Source organism: Mytilus galloprovincialis, chromosome 8 (genome assembly GCF_965363235.1).
Source record: "Mytilus galloprovincialis chromosome 8, xbMytGall1.hap1.1, whole genome shotgun sequence".
NCBI classification, from domain to species: Eukaryota; Metazoa; Mollusca; class Bivalvia; order Mytilida; family Mytilidae; genus Mytilus; species Mytilus galloprovincialis.
In genome coordinates, this window is record NC_134845.1 from 15,495,022 (window position 1) to 15,517,360 (window position 22,339).

At 31.7% G+C, this 22,339-nt stretch overlaps 1 protein-coding gene across 4 annotated transcripts in view; it reads right to left on the bottom strand.

Moving 5' to 3' along the window:
- The window catches only part of LOC143085153 (exocyst complex component 1-like), a 60,649-nt gene that overhangs the window by 27,336 nt on the left and 10,974 nt on the right, over positions 1-22,339 (bottom strand). For all 4 annotated transcript variants that reach the window (XM_076261352.1, XM_076261349.1, XM_076261351.1 and 1 more), the window contains exons 5-14: positions 21,731-21,794; positions 19,904-20,094; positions 19,137-19,262; positions 18,506-18,607; positions 15,558-15,690; positions 15,149-15,258; positions 12,399-12,548; positions 8,788-8,890; positions 8,253-8,410; positions 5,132-5,248 (exon numbers count right to left, since the gene is read on the bottom strand). In XM_076261352.1, coding sequence (XP_076117467.1) covers positions 5,132-5,248; positions 8,253-8,410; positions 8,788-8,890; positions 12,399-12,548; positions 15,149-15,258; positions 15,558-15,690; positions 18,506-18,607; positions 19,137-19,262; positions 19,904-20,094; positions 21,731-21,794 — 1,254 coding nt within the window. The remainder of the gene's footprint in view (positions 1-5,131; positions 5,249-8,252; positions 8,411-8,787; positions 8,891-12,398; positions 12,549-15,148; positions 15,259-15,557; positions 15,691-18,505; positions 18,608-19,136; positions 19,263-19,903; positions 20,095-21,730; positions 21,795-22,339) is intronic.

A 22,339-nucleotide genomic window follows, 5' to 3' on the forward strand; every position in this document is an offset into this window, starting at 1 on the left:
GGTTAAACATTGACTATAAAGGGCAATAACTCCTTAAGGGGTCAACTGACCATTTCGGTCATGTTGACTTATTTGTAAATATTACTTTGCTGAACATTATTGCTGTTTACAGTTTATCTCTATCAATAATAATATTCAAGATAATAACCAAAAACAGCAAAATTTCCATAAAATTACCAATTCAGGGGCAGCAACCCATCAACGGGTTGTCCGATTCATCTGAAAATTTCTGGGCAGATGGATCTTGACCTGATAAACAATTTTACCCCATGTCAGATTTGCTCTTAATGCTTTGATTTTTGAGTTATAAGCCAAAAACTGCATTTTACCCCTATGTCCTATATTTAGCCGTGGCAGCCATCTTGGTTGGATGGCCGGGTCACCGGACACATTTTTTAAACTACATACCCCAAAGATGATTGTGGCCAAGTTTGGATTAATTTAGCCCAGTAGTTTCAGAGGAGAAGATTTTTGTAAAAGATTACTAAGATTTACGAAAAATGGTTAAAAATTGACTATAAAGGGCAATAACTCCTTAAGGGGTCAACTGACCATTTCGGTCATGTTGACTTATTTGTAAATCTTACTTTGCTGAACATTATTGCTGATCACAGTTTATCTCTATCTATAATAATATTCAAGATAATAACCAAAAACAGCAAAATTTCCATAAAATTACCAATTCAGGGGCATCAACCTATTAACGGGTTGTCCGATTCATCTGAAAATTTCTGGGCAGATAGATCTTGACCTGATAAACAATTTTATTCCATGTCAGATTTGCTCTAAATGCTTTGGTTTTTGAGTTATAAGCCAAAAACTGCATTTTACCCCTATGTTCTATTTTTAGCCATGGCGGCCATCTTGGTTGGTTGGCGGGGTCACCGGACACATTTTTTAAACTAGATACCCCAATGATGATTGTGGCCAAGTTTGATTAAATTTGGCTTAGTAGTTTCAGAGGAGAAGATTTTTGTAAAAGTTAACGACGACGGACGACGGATGCAGGACGACGACGGACGACGTACGCCGGACGCAAAGTGATGGGAAAAGCTCACTTGGCCCTTCGGGCCAGGTGAGCTAAAAAGGCATGCAAACATACAAATATGACACTTTTTCTAGACAATCCAGATCGCACAAAATACTTCGCTAAAAATTGTAACCTTTAAAATTGTTGTCGCTCACTGAAAACCCCCATGGGAACTTTCAAAAGTTGGCATGTATGTTGTTTTGTGGTCTGTCCGTCTGTCCTGCTTCAGGTTAAAGTTTATGGTAGAGGTAGTTTTTGATGAAGTTGAAGTCCAATCAATTTGAAACTTAGTATACATGACTCATGTGCTCCTTATGATATGATCTTTCTAATTTTACTGCCAAATATAAGATTTTACCTAATTTTCATGGTCCACTGAACATAGAAAATGATTGTACGGATGGGAAATCCATGTACTTATGACACATTCTTGTTTGAAGAAAAACAAGAATGTGTCCCAAGTACATATATGCCCCATCCGCATTATCATTTTCTATGTTCAGTGGACCGTGAAAATGGGATAAAATCTCTAATTTGGCATTAAAATTAGAAAGATCATATCATAAGGAACCAGAGATGGGTCCGATTACTTTCAATGTAATTGATTAAATTACAATTACTTTGTCATTTGTACGATTAAATTAAATTAATGATTACATCATTTCTGAAAGTGTCTGATTAAATTAATGATTACATTTGCAAAGTAATCATGATTACATCTGATTACAATGAATTTAAAAAAAAAATTTTGTATGTATATATATAGTATTTTTTAGAAAGTATTTTGTTTGCTATATTATAAAATGATAACTTCAAACTTCATCTATTTAATAAACCTCAAAAGTTCACTTCATACATCCATGAACATTGTGTCACTGGTTATGACCCATTGCACTTTATCATCATTGATCTCTGAATTATTTTGACTTTAATTGAATATAGCTTTATAAAAAGAGTGCTGTTTGTCTTCTGACCTATTCTAGACTTTAATTTATATTTGTTTCAAAGTGCAGTTTATGGAAGTTAAAATATGGATGAAATAAAGTTACCAGTTTAATCAAATTGTAAACAAAATACAAGTACTAAAAATCATTGCATTTAACATGTCAAGTCCAAATACATACAAATAAAAATTTGCTAATTTTAAACAAGATATTTGTCCAACTTTTAATTAATTTTGTGCTTATTAGATAAATGATCACATTTCTGATTTATCTTTTACCATATATATTGTCCTACAGATATACTCAATTGGTAATTGCAACAAAAACAAACCTTAATTGGTTTCCTACCTGTCAATTCAAAGTTGACAAAAATCACAACATTAACAAAAGATTATAATTAAGGGTTAAAGAAAACTATTACTTGAATATAACAGTTATTATCAAATATATATATGTAAATTTTTTAATTGTGAATATATGTACAATATCTTTTACTTAGGCCATTGATGACTTTTCAATACTGTAACAGTTTATTTTTTACTGAAGTATACAAACCAATTATCATGCTTTATAAAAGAAAGTAAACCAAACTATCTTAACATGTTAAATATTATTAGTAATTAAATAAGAATAACAAAAAGGTTCATTTATTGACCATAAACACAGTTTAAGATTTTTTTTCATTGTAATCAGAATGTAATCATAAAGTAATCAGGATTACAGGGTATTATGAAAAGTAATTGATTAAACTTAAATTACATGTAATCAGATTTTTGGCTGATTAATGATTACAATGATTACTTGAAAAATTGTAATCAATTACAGCTGATTAACGATTACAATTACAATTACCCCAAGTCTGTAAGGAACACATGAGTCATGTATACTAAGTTTCAAATTGATTGGACTTCAACATAGGGAACATTACCTTGTGTTTGCATCAGTATTATTTGGGTCTCAAATTCAAAGAACGAAAATCAAGAATCTGTTTTAATTTTGTTAAATGACTTTTTATGAGCTATTAAGTCTTATATCAAAAGATAAATGGCAGTTATGGGGCAAAATATTTTACCTTGTATCGTATGAAATAACACCAAGGAGTTCGAACATCTTACACAAATTCCAATACCTCACCTAAGTGCATTATTGTCACAAATTCCAATACCTCATATAAGGTCCTTTGACAAAATTTAAGCAGATTCTTAATTTTCTTTCTTTTGGTTTGAGACCCAAATAATACCTATGCAATAAGGTAAAAAAAATTGCAAAGGGATGAGTTTCACAAGAATTTACTGAATTAAAATGTTGGTTTATATTTAAAAATCTAATTGATTATTGATGATTAGTTATATATAAACAAAAAAAGAAGACGTGGAATGATTACAAATGACACAAAACTCTACCAGAGACCAAACAACATTGAAGTAATTGAAGGTCATCATACAGTCTTCAATAATGAGTAAACACATACTGCACAGCAAACTATATAAGGCCGAAAAAAGACAATGTAAGACAATTTAAACGAGACATCATTTGTCCTCAATTATGTTCAATACAATAAAGGAACAAGAGTGCACACGCTGAAATGTCTCACCTTCTATACTAATCATTGATATTATGTTGATTGTCCTAAGTATAAAGCTAAGCTTTAATACAACTGTCACATAAACTTAACATTAACCAAGATAACTAAACAAAGACCAATGAACCTTGAAAATGAGGTCAAGGTCAGATGAACCATGCCAGGCAGACATGTACAGCTAACAATGCTTCTATACAACATATATAGTTGACCTATTACTTATAGTTTAAGAAAAATAGACCAAAACACAAAAACTTAACACTGTGCAATGAACCGTGAAAATGAGCATAGGTCAAATAAAACCTGTGCGACTGACATAAAGATCATAAAATATTTCCATACACCAAATATAGATGACCTATGGCATATAGTATTAGATAAAAAGACAAAACTCAAAAACTTAACTTTGACCACTGAACCATGAAAATGAGGTCAAGGTCACATGACATCTGCCCGCTAGATAGGTACACCTTACAATCATTCCATACAACAAATATAGTAGACCTATTGCATATAGTATGAGAAAAACAGACCAAAACACAAAAATTTAACTATAACCACTGAACCATGAAAATGAGGTCAAGGTCAGATGACACCTGCCAGTTGAACATGCCCTATTGCTTGTAGTATCTGAAATATGGACTTGACCACCAAAACTTAACCTTGATCACTGATCCATACAATGAGGTCGAGGTCAAGTGAAAACTGTCTGACAGACATGAGGACCTTTCGAGGTACACACATATCAAATTTAGTTATCCTATTACTTATAATAAGAGAGAATTCAACATTACAAAAAATCTGAACTTTTTTTTCAAGTGGTCACTGAACCATGAAAATGAGCTCAAGGACATTGGACATGTGACTGACGGAAACTTCGTAACATGAGGCATCTATATACAAAGTATGAAGCATCCAGGTCTTCCACCTTCTAAAATATAAAGCTTTTAAGAAGTTAGCTAACACTGCCACCGCCGCCGGATCACTATCCCTATGTCGAGCTTTCTGCAACAAAAGTTGCAGGCTCGACAAAAATCAAGTCGTGAGACTTTAATAAATTATGATATAAAGGAACAAAAGACAACCACTGAATTACAGGCTCTAAGCTTGGGACAGGCACATACATAATGTGGCAGGATTGAAATAGTTTGCAAACCCTCCTCCTAACCTGGGACAGTGGTGTAACAGTACAATGTGTCCCAAGTACATATATGCCCCATCCGCATTATCATTTTCTATGTTCAGTGGACCATGAAAATAGGATAAAATCTCTAATTTAGCATTAAAATTAGAAGATCATAACATAGGGAACATGTTTACTAAGTTTGATTGGACTTCAACTTCATCAAAAACTACCTTAACCTAAAACTTTAACCAGTAGGGACAGACGAACGGATTGACGCACAGACCAGAAAACATAATGTCCTTAAATGGGGCATAAAAAGAATGGTTTTTTTTAAGGAGGGGTCAAGTTTAGTTATAACTTTTCTGTTATGAAAATTTTCATGTTGGCAATAACAAATAAAGATGCTGCCGAAAATTACATAAAAGATTCAAAAACAATAACAATCTTACATTGACTTGTTCCTTTTCATCCTTCATTGGATCTCCAATCAGATGAAAGAATCGAACACAAAAATCCTGTTCTGCCAAACAAAATGGCTCCAACTCGCTAAGCAGTTTATCAAGTACCTACAACAACAAAAGAGGAAAACAATATTACCTACTCTGAATGATTGATAAAAATATAGAACTAGATAAAATGATATCATGAAAACAGATAACCCCATCTTGCAGGAAAGTCCTTAATGGCACATGCCAAAACCAAAATTCAAATTGAATGTGATCTACATTTTATTTTCCATAGCTATTTGTTAATATCTAAAAAGATTAACGTGAGGGTACCCAAATTGCATCTATTAACCTTTGTTTATTTATGCTTTAGACAAAAGTTTTCATTTTGTGTTCATTTTGTAAATTTATCATTATTTACTATATGGTTTCACCAATTTAATTTTGAATCCATGTGAAATCATAGAAAAATTGGTCTGAAGTGACCTCCAAAACCATCAATGATTCTGTAATGAGAAGTATCCCAAATTACATCCATGCTTAAAATCACATCGTCAAATGTCGAATAACAGATCTTTTGTTTAATTTCTTCAAACATTTTGAATAACTGGATATCTAGTCCATGCTTACTCTTCATTTTTTAAGAAATGGATACTTGTAACATATTGTCTTTGCAAATTTAAATCAAAGCCTTAAAGGCTGTAAAAGCAATTGCTGCCATGTTAATGTTTGGGGACTTTTATTTTTCATCCACATATATACAAGAATTAAACCTGACATGAGTGTTGTCTAGTTAAAAGTAAGAAGGTTTTAACTTTATATAAATAAAAGACTTTAGCAGAAAGTCATTTTTAATATGTTTTATATTTCACAAGGAGACAACACTTTTACCAGGCTAAAGTTGGGGTCAAATATACATGTGCTGAAACATATAACTCAAAAAGAAATCATCATGGATTATCCCCTGGTAGTGTTTGTAACTTCCTTGGCAATAATTTCCTTTATTGATTTAATTTTAACAATTTTCATTATTAATTTATATTTAACCATTAACACAAATGATTAAGTTAAAACATTTCAACTTTCCAGACGCAAATGTTAAAAAACGGGAAAGAAATAAAATATCTTACAAGACATAAACATGTAAAGAATAAATGTATATTTCAGCTTAATAAAAATATTTTCATAATGTTACTTTGTCATCATTTTTAAAACTAAGTTCCAAACATTATTGCTCAGTTGATATGTGTCCTTCTGATGCGGTACGAGCACAGGCACTTGTTTCTATCCATAGGAAGGTCGATTATCCATATAAATAGTTTTATATGGATAGTCGACCTTCCTATGGATAGAAACAAGTGCTTGTTTCTATCCATAGGAAGATAGAAACAAGTGCATGTGGGTACGAGATAACTACAATTCTCATGCAATTCAACGGGGCCAGCTGAAGGACGCCTCCGGGTGCGGGAATTTTTCGCTGCATTGAAGACCTGTTGGTGACCTTAATTCTGCTGTTGTATGTTTTTCTATGGTCGGGTTGTTGTCTCTTTGACAAATTCCCCATTTCCATTCTCAATTTTATTATACGAACAAGAACAAACAGCTCTACGTTGCTTTGATATTTATCAATTTTTAGGAAACATTGCGAAAAATGATCTTCAATATTTCGAAAACATGTGAAATAAAATTGCTAACACGGTGGACCGTCGAGTGTCAACAAACGTAGTAGACTTGTTCACTGAAAAGACGAGGATAATGGTTTCATCTGACATTTGTTATGCAAACCCAGTTTTGATCATGATATTTAAAAAGACGTTCTTTTTTTCAATCTATGTATCAATAAACTAGAAAATTCCATCTTCATCTGGACCGACTTGGCATCTACTACGTTTGGACGGGTCCATTTCATTAGTAAGGCGATCGATAAATATTACGGAGTTTTGACAGAAAAGGAAAACGAACTTATTGTTATGTGTTTTCAACAAAAGATTTCGTTCCGCTAAATTATTTGCGCAAATAAAGTTTGTCTATTTTTAGATTACAGGTAATAATTTGACACTACGCATTAACCTGTGTAGTGATTTTGATTTTACGATATTAAAATGTATGAATGAACGATAATTTTATGAATGAACAAGAGCACCTGACCTCTTAAAGAAACACAAATTAAACATAAAAAACCGTATTTATCAGGAGATAATTCAGTTAAATTTTCAATACTAAATCAACAACTGAAATGAATCCATATTTTGTTGAAACATCGTACGAACGGCGGAAAACGGAATCGCATTTATAAAAATGTACTTTTTTTCACTCGGACTTCTATGTTATTTGATAGTCAAACGGTTGACCCTTTAAATACAAAAATACATCTACAAGAACATATTCTGAAACTTCTTAAATCCACTAACGTTTTTTTAAAGATTCAAGCTATGTATTGCATTAGAAAACATACATAGGTGTTAAAGAATGACTGACCAGGAGCCTGTTTAACAAAATACTATGGCTTGATCTGGGCGGAGTCTCTGATCTGGGTCACAAAGATGGCCATACGCGACGGCATAAAAGCAATTGCTTTAAAAAAATGACATTTTGATGACGTCGCATGGCAACCTTTCAGTATATTTTGCTTTTTCAGTAAACACTTCATCTGTTGATAGATACTGTGAAAGTTTTGTGTATATCTAAATATTTTTACCTATGTTGAAAGATGTGCATAGTATCAAATCATAAAAAAACACATTGTTTAGTCTCTAGGATATTTTGTAAGATTTCCCCTGCTATTTTTGCTAAATAGGTGCAATTTGGGTACTCTGTGCAATTTGGGTATTGCAAGGTTAAGCAAAATGGTACTGTGACTGAATAAAGGTCAAGTTGAATTTTCATAATTTTATCTTTCCTCCTTGAGTTAAATTTTTAATTTATAGTTGGATGCTTTTCTTTTGATAGTGTCCTCTTATGGAAAATAAACCTTGAAAAGACAAAGTTTAATAGTATTATATCATGAAATTATCACTGAACACTTGTTCACAGCAAAAGACACATTTAAATATAACTTTATGTGAAAAGGTTCCCGGTGGACACTATTTGACAGGACACTTTTATGGCTCATATCTCTAATTACCTGATCAAAGAAATGACGACTGGCTATATCTGCATCTGACCCATGGAATGAAACAGTTGCTGAATCTACACTCTGCATGGATCCTGATCTCTTTCTACTGGCCTCAAATCTCTGTAAACTTGTTGATGAACCTGACAACATTGAGGCTGCTTGTGCACCTGTTTAATACATTCAAACATGATTTGAAAATATAAGAAAGTTTTCATAGCCTCCTTTATGGCATTGGTTTGATCATTGTTGAAGGTCATATGTAGTTGTCTCCTTGGAAACCAGATACATCTCCATATGTTTATACTACTGGTTATACTTGAGCTATTTCAATTTCTTTAATCAGTAGGTAAGGAAAATGTCAAAACAAGAATAGTAATTTTTGAAATTCTTCTTCTTATAGCCTATATTCATGATTTGTGCAAGTTCTGTTATAAATATTTAACTTTTTATTCAATTGTGGTACATGTATATGTAGAACTATTTAAAGTAACAACTTTTTATTCACAACAAAATAATTCTCTATGAAATCTTCACTTATACTCACCTAGTTTTACTCTATCTGGAATAGTGGTTAATCTTTGTTTAGAAAATTCTATAAAATCTAGGACTTCTTTTTTATACAATTTACTCAAACTCTCTGTATAAACCTACAAATAATTGATAGAATTTTACAGTATTGTGTTCTGTCTCCTACTTTCATGTTGCTAACGTGATGGAGACAAAAATGAGTAACATAAGCAACATTTGGACATGTCACATTAGCAACAACATCTTTTAAAGTTAAAATGTATGCACACAGTGATGTTTAATATATGCCTGGAGTAATAAAATTGTACAGTCTGGTTTAGAATTTCTAAATATACAGAATGTCATTTGCAGGTGTACTTTATATCAAATGAATACACAAGTAACCAATTCGTAATAGTAACATTAGCAACATCTACTATCATGAAATTACTTGATTCAACGTTTTGTTGTGAATGTCTTTTTGATGGACGGAATACATTTAAGGTCCTCTTGTAACGATATTACATACAACTTACATTCTTTGCTTCCCCATCATGTGGAGGAACTGACTCCGAATTGATTTCTGCAAAGGGCGATATCGTAACTCCTATACAGGAGAGTTACAGATCTAAATATATATTGCTCACGTGACACTGATTTGGACGGAAACGTCGAGCAGTAACGTTCTCAAAAAATAAAGCAGCCAATGATATTGATTCCTCAAGTCCCTTGACCCCCTTACGTCATCCAAATTTAATATGATTGCTATTTTCAATTATTTATAAAACCCGGGATAAAAATAACTACAATAGGCTGTCTGAGAACCAACAAGAAAATTGCGATCGTGACACACCACAATGAACAGAAAAGTAATGTAATGTTCACTAAACAGTTGGTGTTTTGTTTTTAAAAACTGCTACATAAAGATGTGCATAGGTGAGATTTTGTGTGTTGGTGTCAAATATTCAGACTCTTAGTTTTTTCCCTACCATACAAGGTTGAATAGTTTGCCTCATAACACCCATTTATCCTTTCACATTATCAATACTCAATAGCTCATAAAAGGTCATCTACCAACATTTAAGCAGGTTCCAGATTTCTTTTCTTTTGATTTAAAAGATCCAAGTAATAACAATGCAAGTATGAGGTGAAATTTCAAGTCAGCCTATTCCCACTATACTTTAAAAATAAAATATCTTAAAAAGGAAAATTGAGTCTTCTGACAAACATCCATGATTCATTGCATATATAATTAATTAGAAATAAATCTTGATACATGATAACTAGAGGCTCTAAAGAGCCTGTGTCGCTCACCTTGGTCTATGTGCATATTAAACAAAGGACACATTATGGATTCATGACAAAATTGTATTTTGGTGATGGTGATGTGTTTGAAGTTCTTACTTTACTGAACATTCTTGCTTCTTACAATTATATCTATAATGAACTTTGCCCATTACTAACAGAGAAAAATATTTGGTAAAAATTTACATAAATTTACCAAATTAATGAAAATTGTTAAAAATTGACTATAAAGGGCAATAACTCCTTAAGGGGTCAATTGACCATTCAGGTCATGTGGACTTATTTGTAGATCTTACTTTGATGAACATTATCGCTGTTTACAGTTTATCGCTATCTATCATGTCTATAATAGTATTCAAGATAATAACCAAAAACAGCAAAATTTCTTTAAAAATTACCAATTGGAGGGCAGCAACCCAACAACCGGTTGTCCTATTCATTTGAATATTTCAGGGCAGATATATATTGACTTGATTAACAATTTAACTCCTTGTCAGATTTCCTCTAAATGATTTGGGTTTCAGAGTTATAAGCAAAAAACTACATTTTACCCCTGTTCTATTTTTAGCCGTGGTGGCCATCTTGGTTGGATGGCCAGGTCATCGGACACATTTTTCAAACAAGGTACCTCAAAGATGATTGTGGCCAAGTTTGAATTAATTTGGCCCAGTAGTTTCAGAGGAGAAGATTTGTGTAAAAGATAACTAAGATTTACGAAAAATGGTTAAAAATTGACTATAAAGGGCAATAACTCCTAAACGGGTCAACTGACCATTTCGGTCATGTTGATTTATTTGTAAATCTTACTTTGATGAACATTATTGCTGTTTACAGTTTATCTCTATCTAAAATAATATTCTTGATAATAAACAAAAAACAGCAAAATTTCCTCAAAATTACCAATTCAGGGGCAGCAACCCAACAACAGGTTGACCGATTCATCTTAAAATTTCAGGGCAGATAGATCTTGACCTGATAAACATTTTTACTCCATGTCAGATTTCCTCTAAATGTTTTGGTTTTTGAGTTATAAGCCAAAAACTGCATTTTACCCCTATGTTCTATTTTTAGCCGTGGCGGCCATCTTGGTTGGTTGACCGGGTCACGCCACACATTTTTTAAACTAGATACCCCAAAGATGATTGTGGCCAACTTTGGATTAATTTGGCCCATTAGTTTCAGAGGAGAAGATTTTTGTAAAAGATTACTTAGATTTATGAAAAATGGTTAAAAATTGACTATAAAGGGCAATAACTCCTTAAGGGGTCAACTGACCATTTCGGTCATGTTGACTTATTTGTAAATCTAACTTTGCTGAACATTATTCCTGTTTACAGTTTATCTCTATCTATAATAATATTCAAGATAATAACTAAAAACGGCAAAAATTTCCTCAAAATTACCAATTCAGGGGCAGCAACCCAACAACAGGTTGACCGATTCATCTTAAAATTTCAGGGCAGATAGATCTTGACCTGATAAACATTTTTACTCCATGTCAGATTTCCTCTAAATGTTTTGGTTTTTGAGTTATAAGCCAAAAACTGCATTTTACCCCTATGTTCTATTTTTAGCTGTGGCGGCCATCTTGGTTGGTTGACCGGGTCACGCCACACATTTTTTAAACTAGATACCCCAAAGATGATTGTGGCCAACTTTGGATTAATTTGGCCCATTAGTTTCAGAGGAGAAGATTTTTGTAAAAGATTACTTAGATTTATGAAAAATGGTTAAAAATTGACTATAAAGGGCAATAACTCCTTAAGGGGTCAACTGACCATTTCGGTCATGTTGACTTACTTGTAAATCTAACTTTGCTGAACATTATTCCTGTTTACAGTTTATCTCTATCTATAATAATATTCAAGATAATAACTAAAAACGGCAAAAATTTCCTCAAAATTACCAATTCAGGGGCAGCAACCCAACAACAGGTTGACCGATTCATCTGAAAATTTCAGGGCAGATAGATCTTGACCTGATAAACATATTTACCCTATGTCAGATTTCCTCTAAATGCTTTAGTTTTTGAGTTATAAGCCAAAAACTGCATTTTACCCCTATGTTCTATTTTTAGCCGTGGCGGCCATCTTGGTTGGTTGACCGGGTCACGCCACACATTTTTTAAACTAGATACCCCAATGATGATTGTGGCCAAGTTTGGTTCAATTTGGCCCAGTAGTTTCAGAGGAGAAGATTTTTGTAAAAGTTAACGACGCCGGACGACGGACGACAGACGACGGACGACGGACGCCGGACGCAAAGTGATGGGAAAAGCTCACTTGGCCCTTCGGGCCAGGTGAGCTAAAAAGGGGGGACTCTAAGAAACTGAAATAGTCTTACCTTTGAGAGGTCAGTGAAGGTCTTTGAATCAGCAGCTTTTAACCAAGCCATTAAATCAGCGTAAGGAGTAAGATCTCTATGGCGGGTATGATGTGGTGTCAGTTTATACTCTGCAGCCTGTCTGGATAATGTCTCTCCCATTTCATTACCCTGTCAACATAGAATTGTAATTAAACTATCCTTAAAAGTCTGTGTACATAAACTTTATCTTATTTCCATATATTTTGAATAATGGATTATATTTAGATAGTTTATACTCTTCAGGAGGCTCACGGGTACAAAAATTTCAGCAAAAAAAACCAACATTTTCATTACAAATTTTATTTTTTGCACTATTAGTTGTTATTTTATGATATGGTACAAATATTAACCAAAACAAATTGGTTCATGTTGGCCCCAGATGACTTTTAAAATGTTTATATCATTGAAAAAGCTCCAAATTTTCTCTCTTTGTTGGAAAAATGCCTCTTTTTGGCATTAAAATAGAAATATCTTTTTTAACTCATGATCAGTGACCTATATTTATTATTATTTTTTTCAAATAAACTGTACTTAAAATCAACAATTGTAAAGTTTAAGTGATTCCTGTAATTTGGTTCCTTTTTTATTTCGATATTAACTTTTTTTCTCCTATTAGTTCAACAGAAAAAAAGTACCTTAACAAAAACACATGCTTCTTACGAAGCCAGATTGTGAGCTTAAAAGAATAGTGACCCCGTATTTTTATTTTTTTTCTCTATTTTAAAAGTAGAGTGGGGCGCTCATATTTGACATGGACACAATTTCGCCGTTTTATGATTTTGAGGTGAAAAAACTTCAAAGGATGGTTGAAATGAAAGAAATATGCCGGTTAATTATATTTTTATAACAAATATGATTATTTTTGAAAATTAGACTAAATTTCGGCACTTACCGCAAAGGACCGAAAAACGACAAACAACGATTTTCAGCCAATTTCTTGAATGAAAAAAAACGATTCAAAAGAAGTATTTCTAAGTAATTCTTTGACTGGTTGCCCTAAACTTTAGATTTTTTCCACCTTTCAAATGTCTGCTATTCATTTATAATGAAATTTATTTGATAAATATTGTTTAGAGCTGCAGTTATTTGATTTAAATTAGATGTGTAAAAACGGTGAATATGTGTCCCCCGTTGACAAAACATTAGGAAATTTCAAACACCCTTTAATCCAACTTTTCAGATGATTTTTCTCAAAACAAACATGTTTTAAAGCTAAGAATATTTTGCATGTGAAGTTATCTTCATATAGAAATATCAGTATACTTCAAAAACATAAAGACCTGTACAAAAACCGAATAAAACATAGAAAGATATGGCGAAAATGAGCACCCCACTCTATAGGATAAAGTTCATTTACAGAAAAGAATAGCGAAATCATATATTAAAAAAAAAAAAAGATTTATACCCTTGAACCCTCTCAAGTCTTCCTGAATAATGTCTCCCAATTTTCGTGGATTGAACAACAATTATACTTTCTTGTGTATTTAATTTTGTGGTTTTGTAAAGTTTTGCATACAAACCTATAACACATTGGTACTTCATGGAACATTAAAATTCTTGGTAACCCTGTACCCACGAAATCCAAGAAACTTGGTATCCCACAAATAATAAAGAGTCCACAGTAATTAGGCTCAGTTATTTTACTTTTATAACTATTTTTTTTTAAAGTTTACACCATGGTTTATTGCTGTCTATCTGTATGGGTATCTATTACTTAAAACACATGAATAATTAGTCAAAATAAATGTTTATATATATTCTTGTATAATTTTCATTCTTTCTTAAATATAATAATTATAGAATATAAGTTATTTCTCTCAAATTAAACAAGGGATTTAGGACAGAAATCAGAAATATATCTATGAAGAACTCAGATACAAACTCATACAATTGTAATTCCATAATAAATTGTTATACATTTGAAAGCATTTAAAGATATTACAGTTATAGATTAAGTAATTACAATGAGATGAAAAGATATGAATCTGGGAAAAAAATAGAGCCAATTAGCCAGTGAATAAATGTATAGACCAAAGATGGGATGTGTGTCACTTGTCAATATTAAGTTTGGAGTAAAAGAAGAAATATACAAATTTCATGTCATTTCTAAATATTCTCATGTTTAATACAGAAATATATTTTGGGAATATCACTGGTTTATTATAGGTATTACCATTTCAGCAAACTATGGGTAAAATACAAAACTTATTTTTTAAATAAATTTGCAAAAAGATATCATAAATATCTTGTTATTAGCAATTAAGCTACTGCTTACAAGTTGTTCTACAAAAAGCTGCATATTGTATGTAAGATAGATTTACAAAAATAATCCATTATTTTACATAAGTTGAAATGCTTTATTTGTGAAATATAAACAAAATTTAAGAAATGAATTTGGAATTTGTATTTTAAATGTATACTCTGTCAAAACAGAAGTCACAATTTCAGGTAAAAATGTGTATTGTATACTCAGAGAAAGCCTTTGTTAAATGTGGAAGCAATTTCCAGCAGTAATTTTCATATTTTAAATCAATTTTCACTTTAATGAGGTGTTAAGGTAGTGATGGTTTAAATGTGTAGCCAAAAATATGTAACCTCTTAAACTTTTTAGGTAAGTAGTTCATATTTAAATAATTTCAAAATACACCAAATCTGAATTATCTTTTTAAACCTATAGAATATTTAATTTAACTGGAAAAATATTCCATCAGATTAAAAGCTATAAATACCTGATGAATAAATAAATTATTCAGATGATGGGCAAGTCTTTTGGCAAAACCAGCAGCAAACTTGGTGAACTTCTTCTGTTGTTCTTCTACAGCAGCCATCTTTGTTAAGGCTTAAAAAGGATAATTGGTGAATAATAATAGCCAAGATAAATCTGACATATCTTTATGCTCAAGGCACAAAATCAGCATGAGAACTTAAACACTTAAGAAATTTTTTTTAGAAAATATGAATCCACAAAAAAATAAAAATTTCACAAAAAATAAGAATTTTATCAAAATGCAGTCTACAATGTTTTATAATGCAATGATAATTATTTTATTAAAAATATATTTTTTCGCAAATATTCTGAAATTCCAGCAAGAAGGAAATGAGCAAGCATGACAGATATCCTCCTGCTCCGACCCTTACCTGGATGAATATTAATATTGACACATTTATGGAGTGCTAAAGCAGCAGCCGTACACTCGTAGATTCCATTAGGAGTTGACAGTTCACCATCCTGTAAAGCCTTCAGATGTCTGGTGTCTAAGTCAAGTTGTGTCTACAATACAGAGAAAGCTCAATTTTAATAAATTAAGTTAAATTTTATAATGATAAAAAAAATTACAAAAACATTTTTCTTTGCCTAATAAAGAAATTGTTGTCCGGTCTAACTCTTCATATAGAAATCAAAGACTTTAACCAATTTAATTTCTGTCTTGTCCAAACAACTGTAACAGCAGCCACTTCAAAAGTCCTTATAATAAGGCACACATTTTTAGAACAATTTTTGTCAAGTAAAGTGATTCTATATTTGTTCAAATATTAACTTTAATGTTAAAAGTACAGAACATTACATCAGAGATTTTTAGTAAAATACTGTTTTACCCATTTAAAGATGAAAATTTACTAAACTAAAAGTTGAGAAAAACCGAAACCCTATGGAATAACATCATAGATACATATGTATGGAGATTATATACCAAAGGCATGTTAAATATATACATTGACTCTTTGCCAGAAAGGGGACTAACTGTTAATCTGGATTACTTTGGTTAAACTACATATAACAGTAAGCAAGACACTTGTACAGACGGCACCTTAACAATAAATTCTTTTATATTTCCAAAGCATTTCACTGTGTGGTTTTCATTTGCACTAACTGGAGAATTTATTGAAACTATCGTACCTTAATCTTCTATTAACAAAATGAAAGAAAAAAGGCCAGCATATTTTCATTTAGACATTAACATGGTCTTTCAGACTATTTTTGTTTATTAGTGTCCATGGTTGATTTTCCACAGCAGTCAAAGGAAGACAACTGCTTCTTTTTATGAATACTGAATTTACCATAAAATAAAGAAGTATTTTTTAAAAACATAAAAAAAAATATTGCTTTATCTTTAGGTGATATACTGAATTAAAGCATGCTTTTATTCTTCCTAAAGTTCTTGGAATACAAGTCTATATTAGTTTGCTATATTTCTTTCCACTGTCACCTATTTTTTTCATTTTCAATAATGGTACACAATGTACAGTGCATCATAAGCCTATTTGGCTAGCTGAACATTACTTGTATATATGGATGTAATTGTTGTTATAATTCAGGTTGCACTTTAATATTAAAATATTCATTCATTCTTTCATTTATTCATTCCTTTAATAAACAAGCATGAAGAAAAAAAGTCAGGAAAACTGGTTTGCCAGACCGATGGATTGACAGATGGACAGAGAGACAAACAGAGTGCAAACCTAAAGTCCCCTTCTACTTTGTTGGTAGGGAACTAATAGTGATAAATTTGACTCCCTGTCCAATTTCAAACTCTGTCTACAAGTTCTGATTTGTATGAACTTAACAAAAAATTGATGAGTAAAACTTAAGTAATGAACTGAAATGAACATCTCGGATGGACAGATGGATGGAAAGATGTAAAGATTGTCAAGGGTAATACTTACTGCCCCCATTGCATATGTTGGGAGCATAATGAAGTATCTGCCCATGAATACTTCCGCAACAATCTGACTGGACAGACAAAAGGATAGAAAGACACACAGACAGACAGATAACAGGATGTAAAAACAGAAGGATGGTCAAGGGTAACACGTACTTAATGCAAAATTATCCAGGGATCTCTGTGGATGAAAATTGAACGATGGAGGAACTTTCACCATTACAAACCGTGTCTACGCTGTACAGTGTAGCGCGATCGGAAGTATTTTATCCCTCCATACAAGGAACGGTGAACATGGTAATTCATTGCTTATTTAAATTATATTTATTTGAATTTTCATTATAGAATTAGAAGTATCAATATTTTCATTTATTGCCATTTTTAACCATTCAAATGCCATGGTCTCCCCTTAGTCGAGAATGACCAAAAGCTGTCATGAAGGTCCCCATGTAGATTTCTTGTATTTTTGGTAATTGTTATGGGGGTTAAAAATCATATGATGTGGAGCTGATTTTTCATGGACACTGCCAAATTCAGAACCCATTACCGGTATGGCTGATTTGCAGCAACAACAAAATGATTCGTACGGGTTATGTAAAAGGTTAAAGAGATTTGTAAAGCAAACGTTGACAAATGAAAAGGTTTTTAATGACTTTATCTGGCAAATTGATGCTGTGCAACATGCATCTTTCGAGTCTGAATAGAAACAGGAAACGCGGATGTATCAATTTGATTGTAATATATGAAATGAATTCGTAATTACGATACGATATTTCTTTATGTACAGGAAATATTTAAGTTTTTACTTTTAAACTTTTAAAGTAATTCTAAATTATCGTTACAGCAGTACTCGAGTTATTTGCGATGAAATAATATTTACTGTTTTGCGTCTTATTTTGTACTTCTTAAAAAAGGGGGATGCTGATTGCCTAAGTCAAAATAAAGCACGTGTTCGACTTGTTAAACTGTTTTCTTTGTAACTGGATTATTAATTTATTTATTTAATCTAAATTATCATAATCATTTGCTGAAACTTAGTTGATTAATTCGACAAATGGATCGTCTATCCTCAGATAGTATTCTCCTGTCTGGTTTGTTGATCTACCTGTACAAGCTCAGGTTCAAGTGATTAGCGATCTTAATCCGGATATCCCTCAGGCGTTAGAACTGTATTGGATTATAACATAAAAAGCCTAAGGGTTATGCAATTACATGCTTTTGATTCTAATTAATTAAAAAAATGGCATCAGGCTTCAAAAAATTATGAAGTTATGAACGATGGCGCAAGACAATTTAACGATGGTGCAAGACAATTTAACGATGGCACCAGTCATTTGACGATGGTGCAAGACATTTGAACGATGGCTGGGCGCCATCGTTAAACAGGCCATGGAGATCCCTGTTTATCTTCCCTTGAATACATACCACAACATTGTCCAGTTCTTCCAGTAGTTTTTGATGGTTTGTATTCCTGACTTTTATCAGTGTATCTTTATCTTTCATTACTTCCATCTGTTCTTTTACATTCTATAAAATCATAAAATATATAAGATAAAAAAGTTATAGTGCAAACCTCAATTGTATAAATGCTTTTTCGGCAATATTCATTTCAGAGAAGAGTTTTAACATGATTATAGATCATTACATTATGTATTACTCATCTTCTCTTTGTCCATTTTGACCATTCATGAAGGAAAACTTATTTATTCAAACATAAACCTGATAAATTATTAGTTTAAAGTTTTATTACTTTACAAATAAGAAATTACAAAAACAATATAAAAGGATGCCATTAAGGGGAAAGTCTTATTTACAGATGTTTATATATTTAATCATATTTCAAAAAGGGAAACATAAAAGATGACATTTTAATAACTTCAAACTACACATATATCAAAATCACTATACAAAATCAAATCAAGACTAACATTTCTTGGTTCTTAATATAATATCTCTCAACATAGTTGCCCCAGGCACCGAAACATGTTTATACTGTTAAATTTTTAAAAGACAAAAAAAAGGAAATTCTTCTTATTCTAATTATGCCCTTCACTACCTGTAATATGTTATCGTAGGATTCTAGTTTGCCCTCAATACTCTCTGCCTGATTTATTCCATCGTCTAATAATCTCATTAGATTGAGAACTTGGTCTTCTGAACCCATTATGGAGTGTATGTTAGCCTGATTTATAAAAGAGGTAATTTTTTTATCTTAAAATCAACTTTTTTTTCCTTTACACATTTGAACATATAATAACAATTAAAGTGTGCATTACACAAAAAGGAGGGAATTATATTTTCCTAATGATGTTTTTAAGTCTTACCTGTCAAAGTAAATGTCTGAAGAAATACCTTATATAAAATTTATTACCTACACATTCTTGATGAAAAGGTACAGTTAACTTGATTGACTGACGGATGCTTAACATCCAGTGGTTATAATATCATGCGTATTGAGGATGTAAATTTTAGTATAATTACTATTTTTATTTGTCTGAACAGATTTAAGTATATAGAACAGTCAATAACTGTCATAGATAAAACTGTTGGTTTTCCTGTTTGAATGGTTAAACAGCAGTCGTTTAGGGGCCGTTTATAGCTTGCTGTTCGTTGTGAGCCAAGACTCTGTGTTGAAGGCTGTGCTTTGACCCATAATTGTTTACTATTTACACATTGTGACTTGGGATAGAGAGTTGTCTCATTTGCACTCATACCACATTTTCTTATATCTATGTAGATTGTAGGTTTTCCATTACAAACTGTCTGTAACAAGTCAGAAATGTTAAAGTTATGATCCATCTATTGCATCATTAGTATATTTACCCCATCTAAAACTGACAGCTGTTTTGACAAGTTTTCAGAAAACACTTCAGCATTACTAATAGCTGCCTGACATTCTGACATTAACTGGTCAAGGTCAGACTCTTCTTTAGATGATAATGCTTGATAATCTTCTTGTAAGACCTCAATATCATCTGCTGCTTGTGTTACTCGTTCTGTTGGTCGACTCACTTCTATAAAATAGGACAGGTTTATAATTTACTATTTGGTTGAAAATGAAAATGAGACAATGACAGAGCCGATTGGCAGATGTATAAATATTAACAAAGCCATGTGAGAAACATTTTTTTTTAGAACTAACCTTATTGGCTCCCTTTCATTCAACTAAATTAGCAGCTAAACAGTAAATTATTTATAATTTTTCGTTACATCTTTGCAAATTTTGAATCAGAATAGATTTTTAATTATTAAATACACACAAAAATTTCTGAGTCTACAGTAATTGTTACAAATTAATCAGAACCAAGGGGAAGTAACTCAAAGAGCATCATCCACATAAATGTAGATATCTTAATAAGTATTGATGTGGATATTTCTTTTTAAATGAAATATTTATTAGCTTATTAGGATGATTATCTTTTTTATCTGAATAATGTGTGTAATCCACAACTGATCTGGTGGATGTTAATTTTAATGTGCGTATTATTATGCGTTTACTTTTCTACATTGGCTAGAGGTATAGGGGGATTGTTGAGATATCATTATAAAATTTAGAAACATGTTTAACACTGCTGCATTTTTGTGCCTGTCCCAAGTCAGGAGCCTGTAGCCTTTGTTAGTCTTGTATTACTTTTAATTTTAGTTTCTTGTGTATAATTTGGAGTTTAGTATGGCATTAATTATCACTGAACTAGTATATATGTTTGTTTTGGGGCCAGCTGAAGGATGCCTCCGGGTGCGAGAATTTCTCGCTGCATTGAAGACCTGTTGGTGACCTTCTGCTGTTGTCTGTTCTATGGTCGGGTTGTTGTCTCTTTGACACATTCCCCATTTCCATTCTCAATTTTATGTTGTCCATAATTCTGAACCTAAAGTAAACTTTATGTTATACTAAACAGTGATTTTTAATTTGCATACACGATATTTTCCACATAGTTAATTGAAATAGTAACAAATATACCTTCATTTGTCACTTTTAGAGTTAAATGGGGTCTGAATTTTAAACATTTACTTAATATTTTGGTTTCTTATACATTTCTATTCTTTATTTATACATGCATATACCTAACTTTTGTTTCAAAAGATACACAAAAGCAGTTTTTTTGTAAAAACATTTAGAAATATGTTCAATGCATAAATACGCTCTAAATATGTTAAACAACTCTTTGAAAAAAAAAAACTTTTTATCAAATGCTCATGGTTTTTTTTAATGGCATGTTTTGCTGTATATTTTATCCCTATTTTGTTTTAAATTAACCAAAAAAAGGCACAAAACATCTTCTTAATACAAAATGAAGTCAGATCCAATTTAACAAAGAGGGGAGCATGCACTCATTTACAAGCTAATGACTAAAATCAGTTTGAAAGATGCATGTTTTTCCCAAAACATCGCAGTTTGTGGTCCAAAAAATAACATTGTACATTGTCAATGTCATGACCTTCCCTGAAACTGTACCATATGTCATTAATTAGAAGAAGAAATGTATGTGATGGTTTTTATGATTGTATTGGTTTTTTTACTCATCTTATTATATACTATTTTTTGGCAACACTTTTCATTTAAGGAAATCATGTAGGAAGTTCACTCAGGATAAACACTTCTGAATTACAGCCCCCTCATGATGGTCCATACAGAACAATGTTCTTTACCTTGTAGTAAATGTCTTGGTATATTAACAAAGTCTGCCTTTTGTATTAAGTATCTCTGGCTTAACTAGAAAGAAAAAGCAGTAGTGTTAAAAGACAATATCATATTTCATTATGTATGAACTTGATAAAACTAACTGAAATGTGACTTTTTATGTGGCTTGTTTTAATTTATTGTACAATGTTCAAATGAAGTGTTAAAGCATTTTTAAAATTTGTATTATTAATGCCTTTACTGAAATATACGTTTTAACAATGTTTTCATATACAGATTACCAAAACTAGCTATTCATAATATAAGCAAAATTTCAATGTTTTAAAATTAATAATTTAAAACTGAAAGATGTTAGAGTGGGGCGCACATATTCACTGGGGACACAATTTCGCCGTTTCATGATTTGAGGTGTAAAAACTTTAAAGGATTGGTGAAATGGAAGGAAAATGCCAGTAAATTATATTTTTATAACAAATATGATTATTTTTAAAACTGATACAAAATTGAGGCACTTATCGCAAAGGACTGAATAACAAACAACGATTTTCGACAAATTCCCTGAATGAAAAACACGATTTCAAAGAAGTATTTCTATCTAATTCTTTGACTGATTGTCC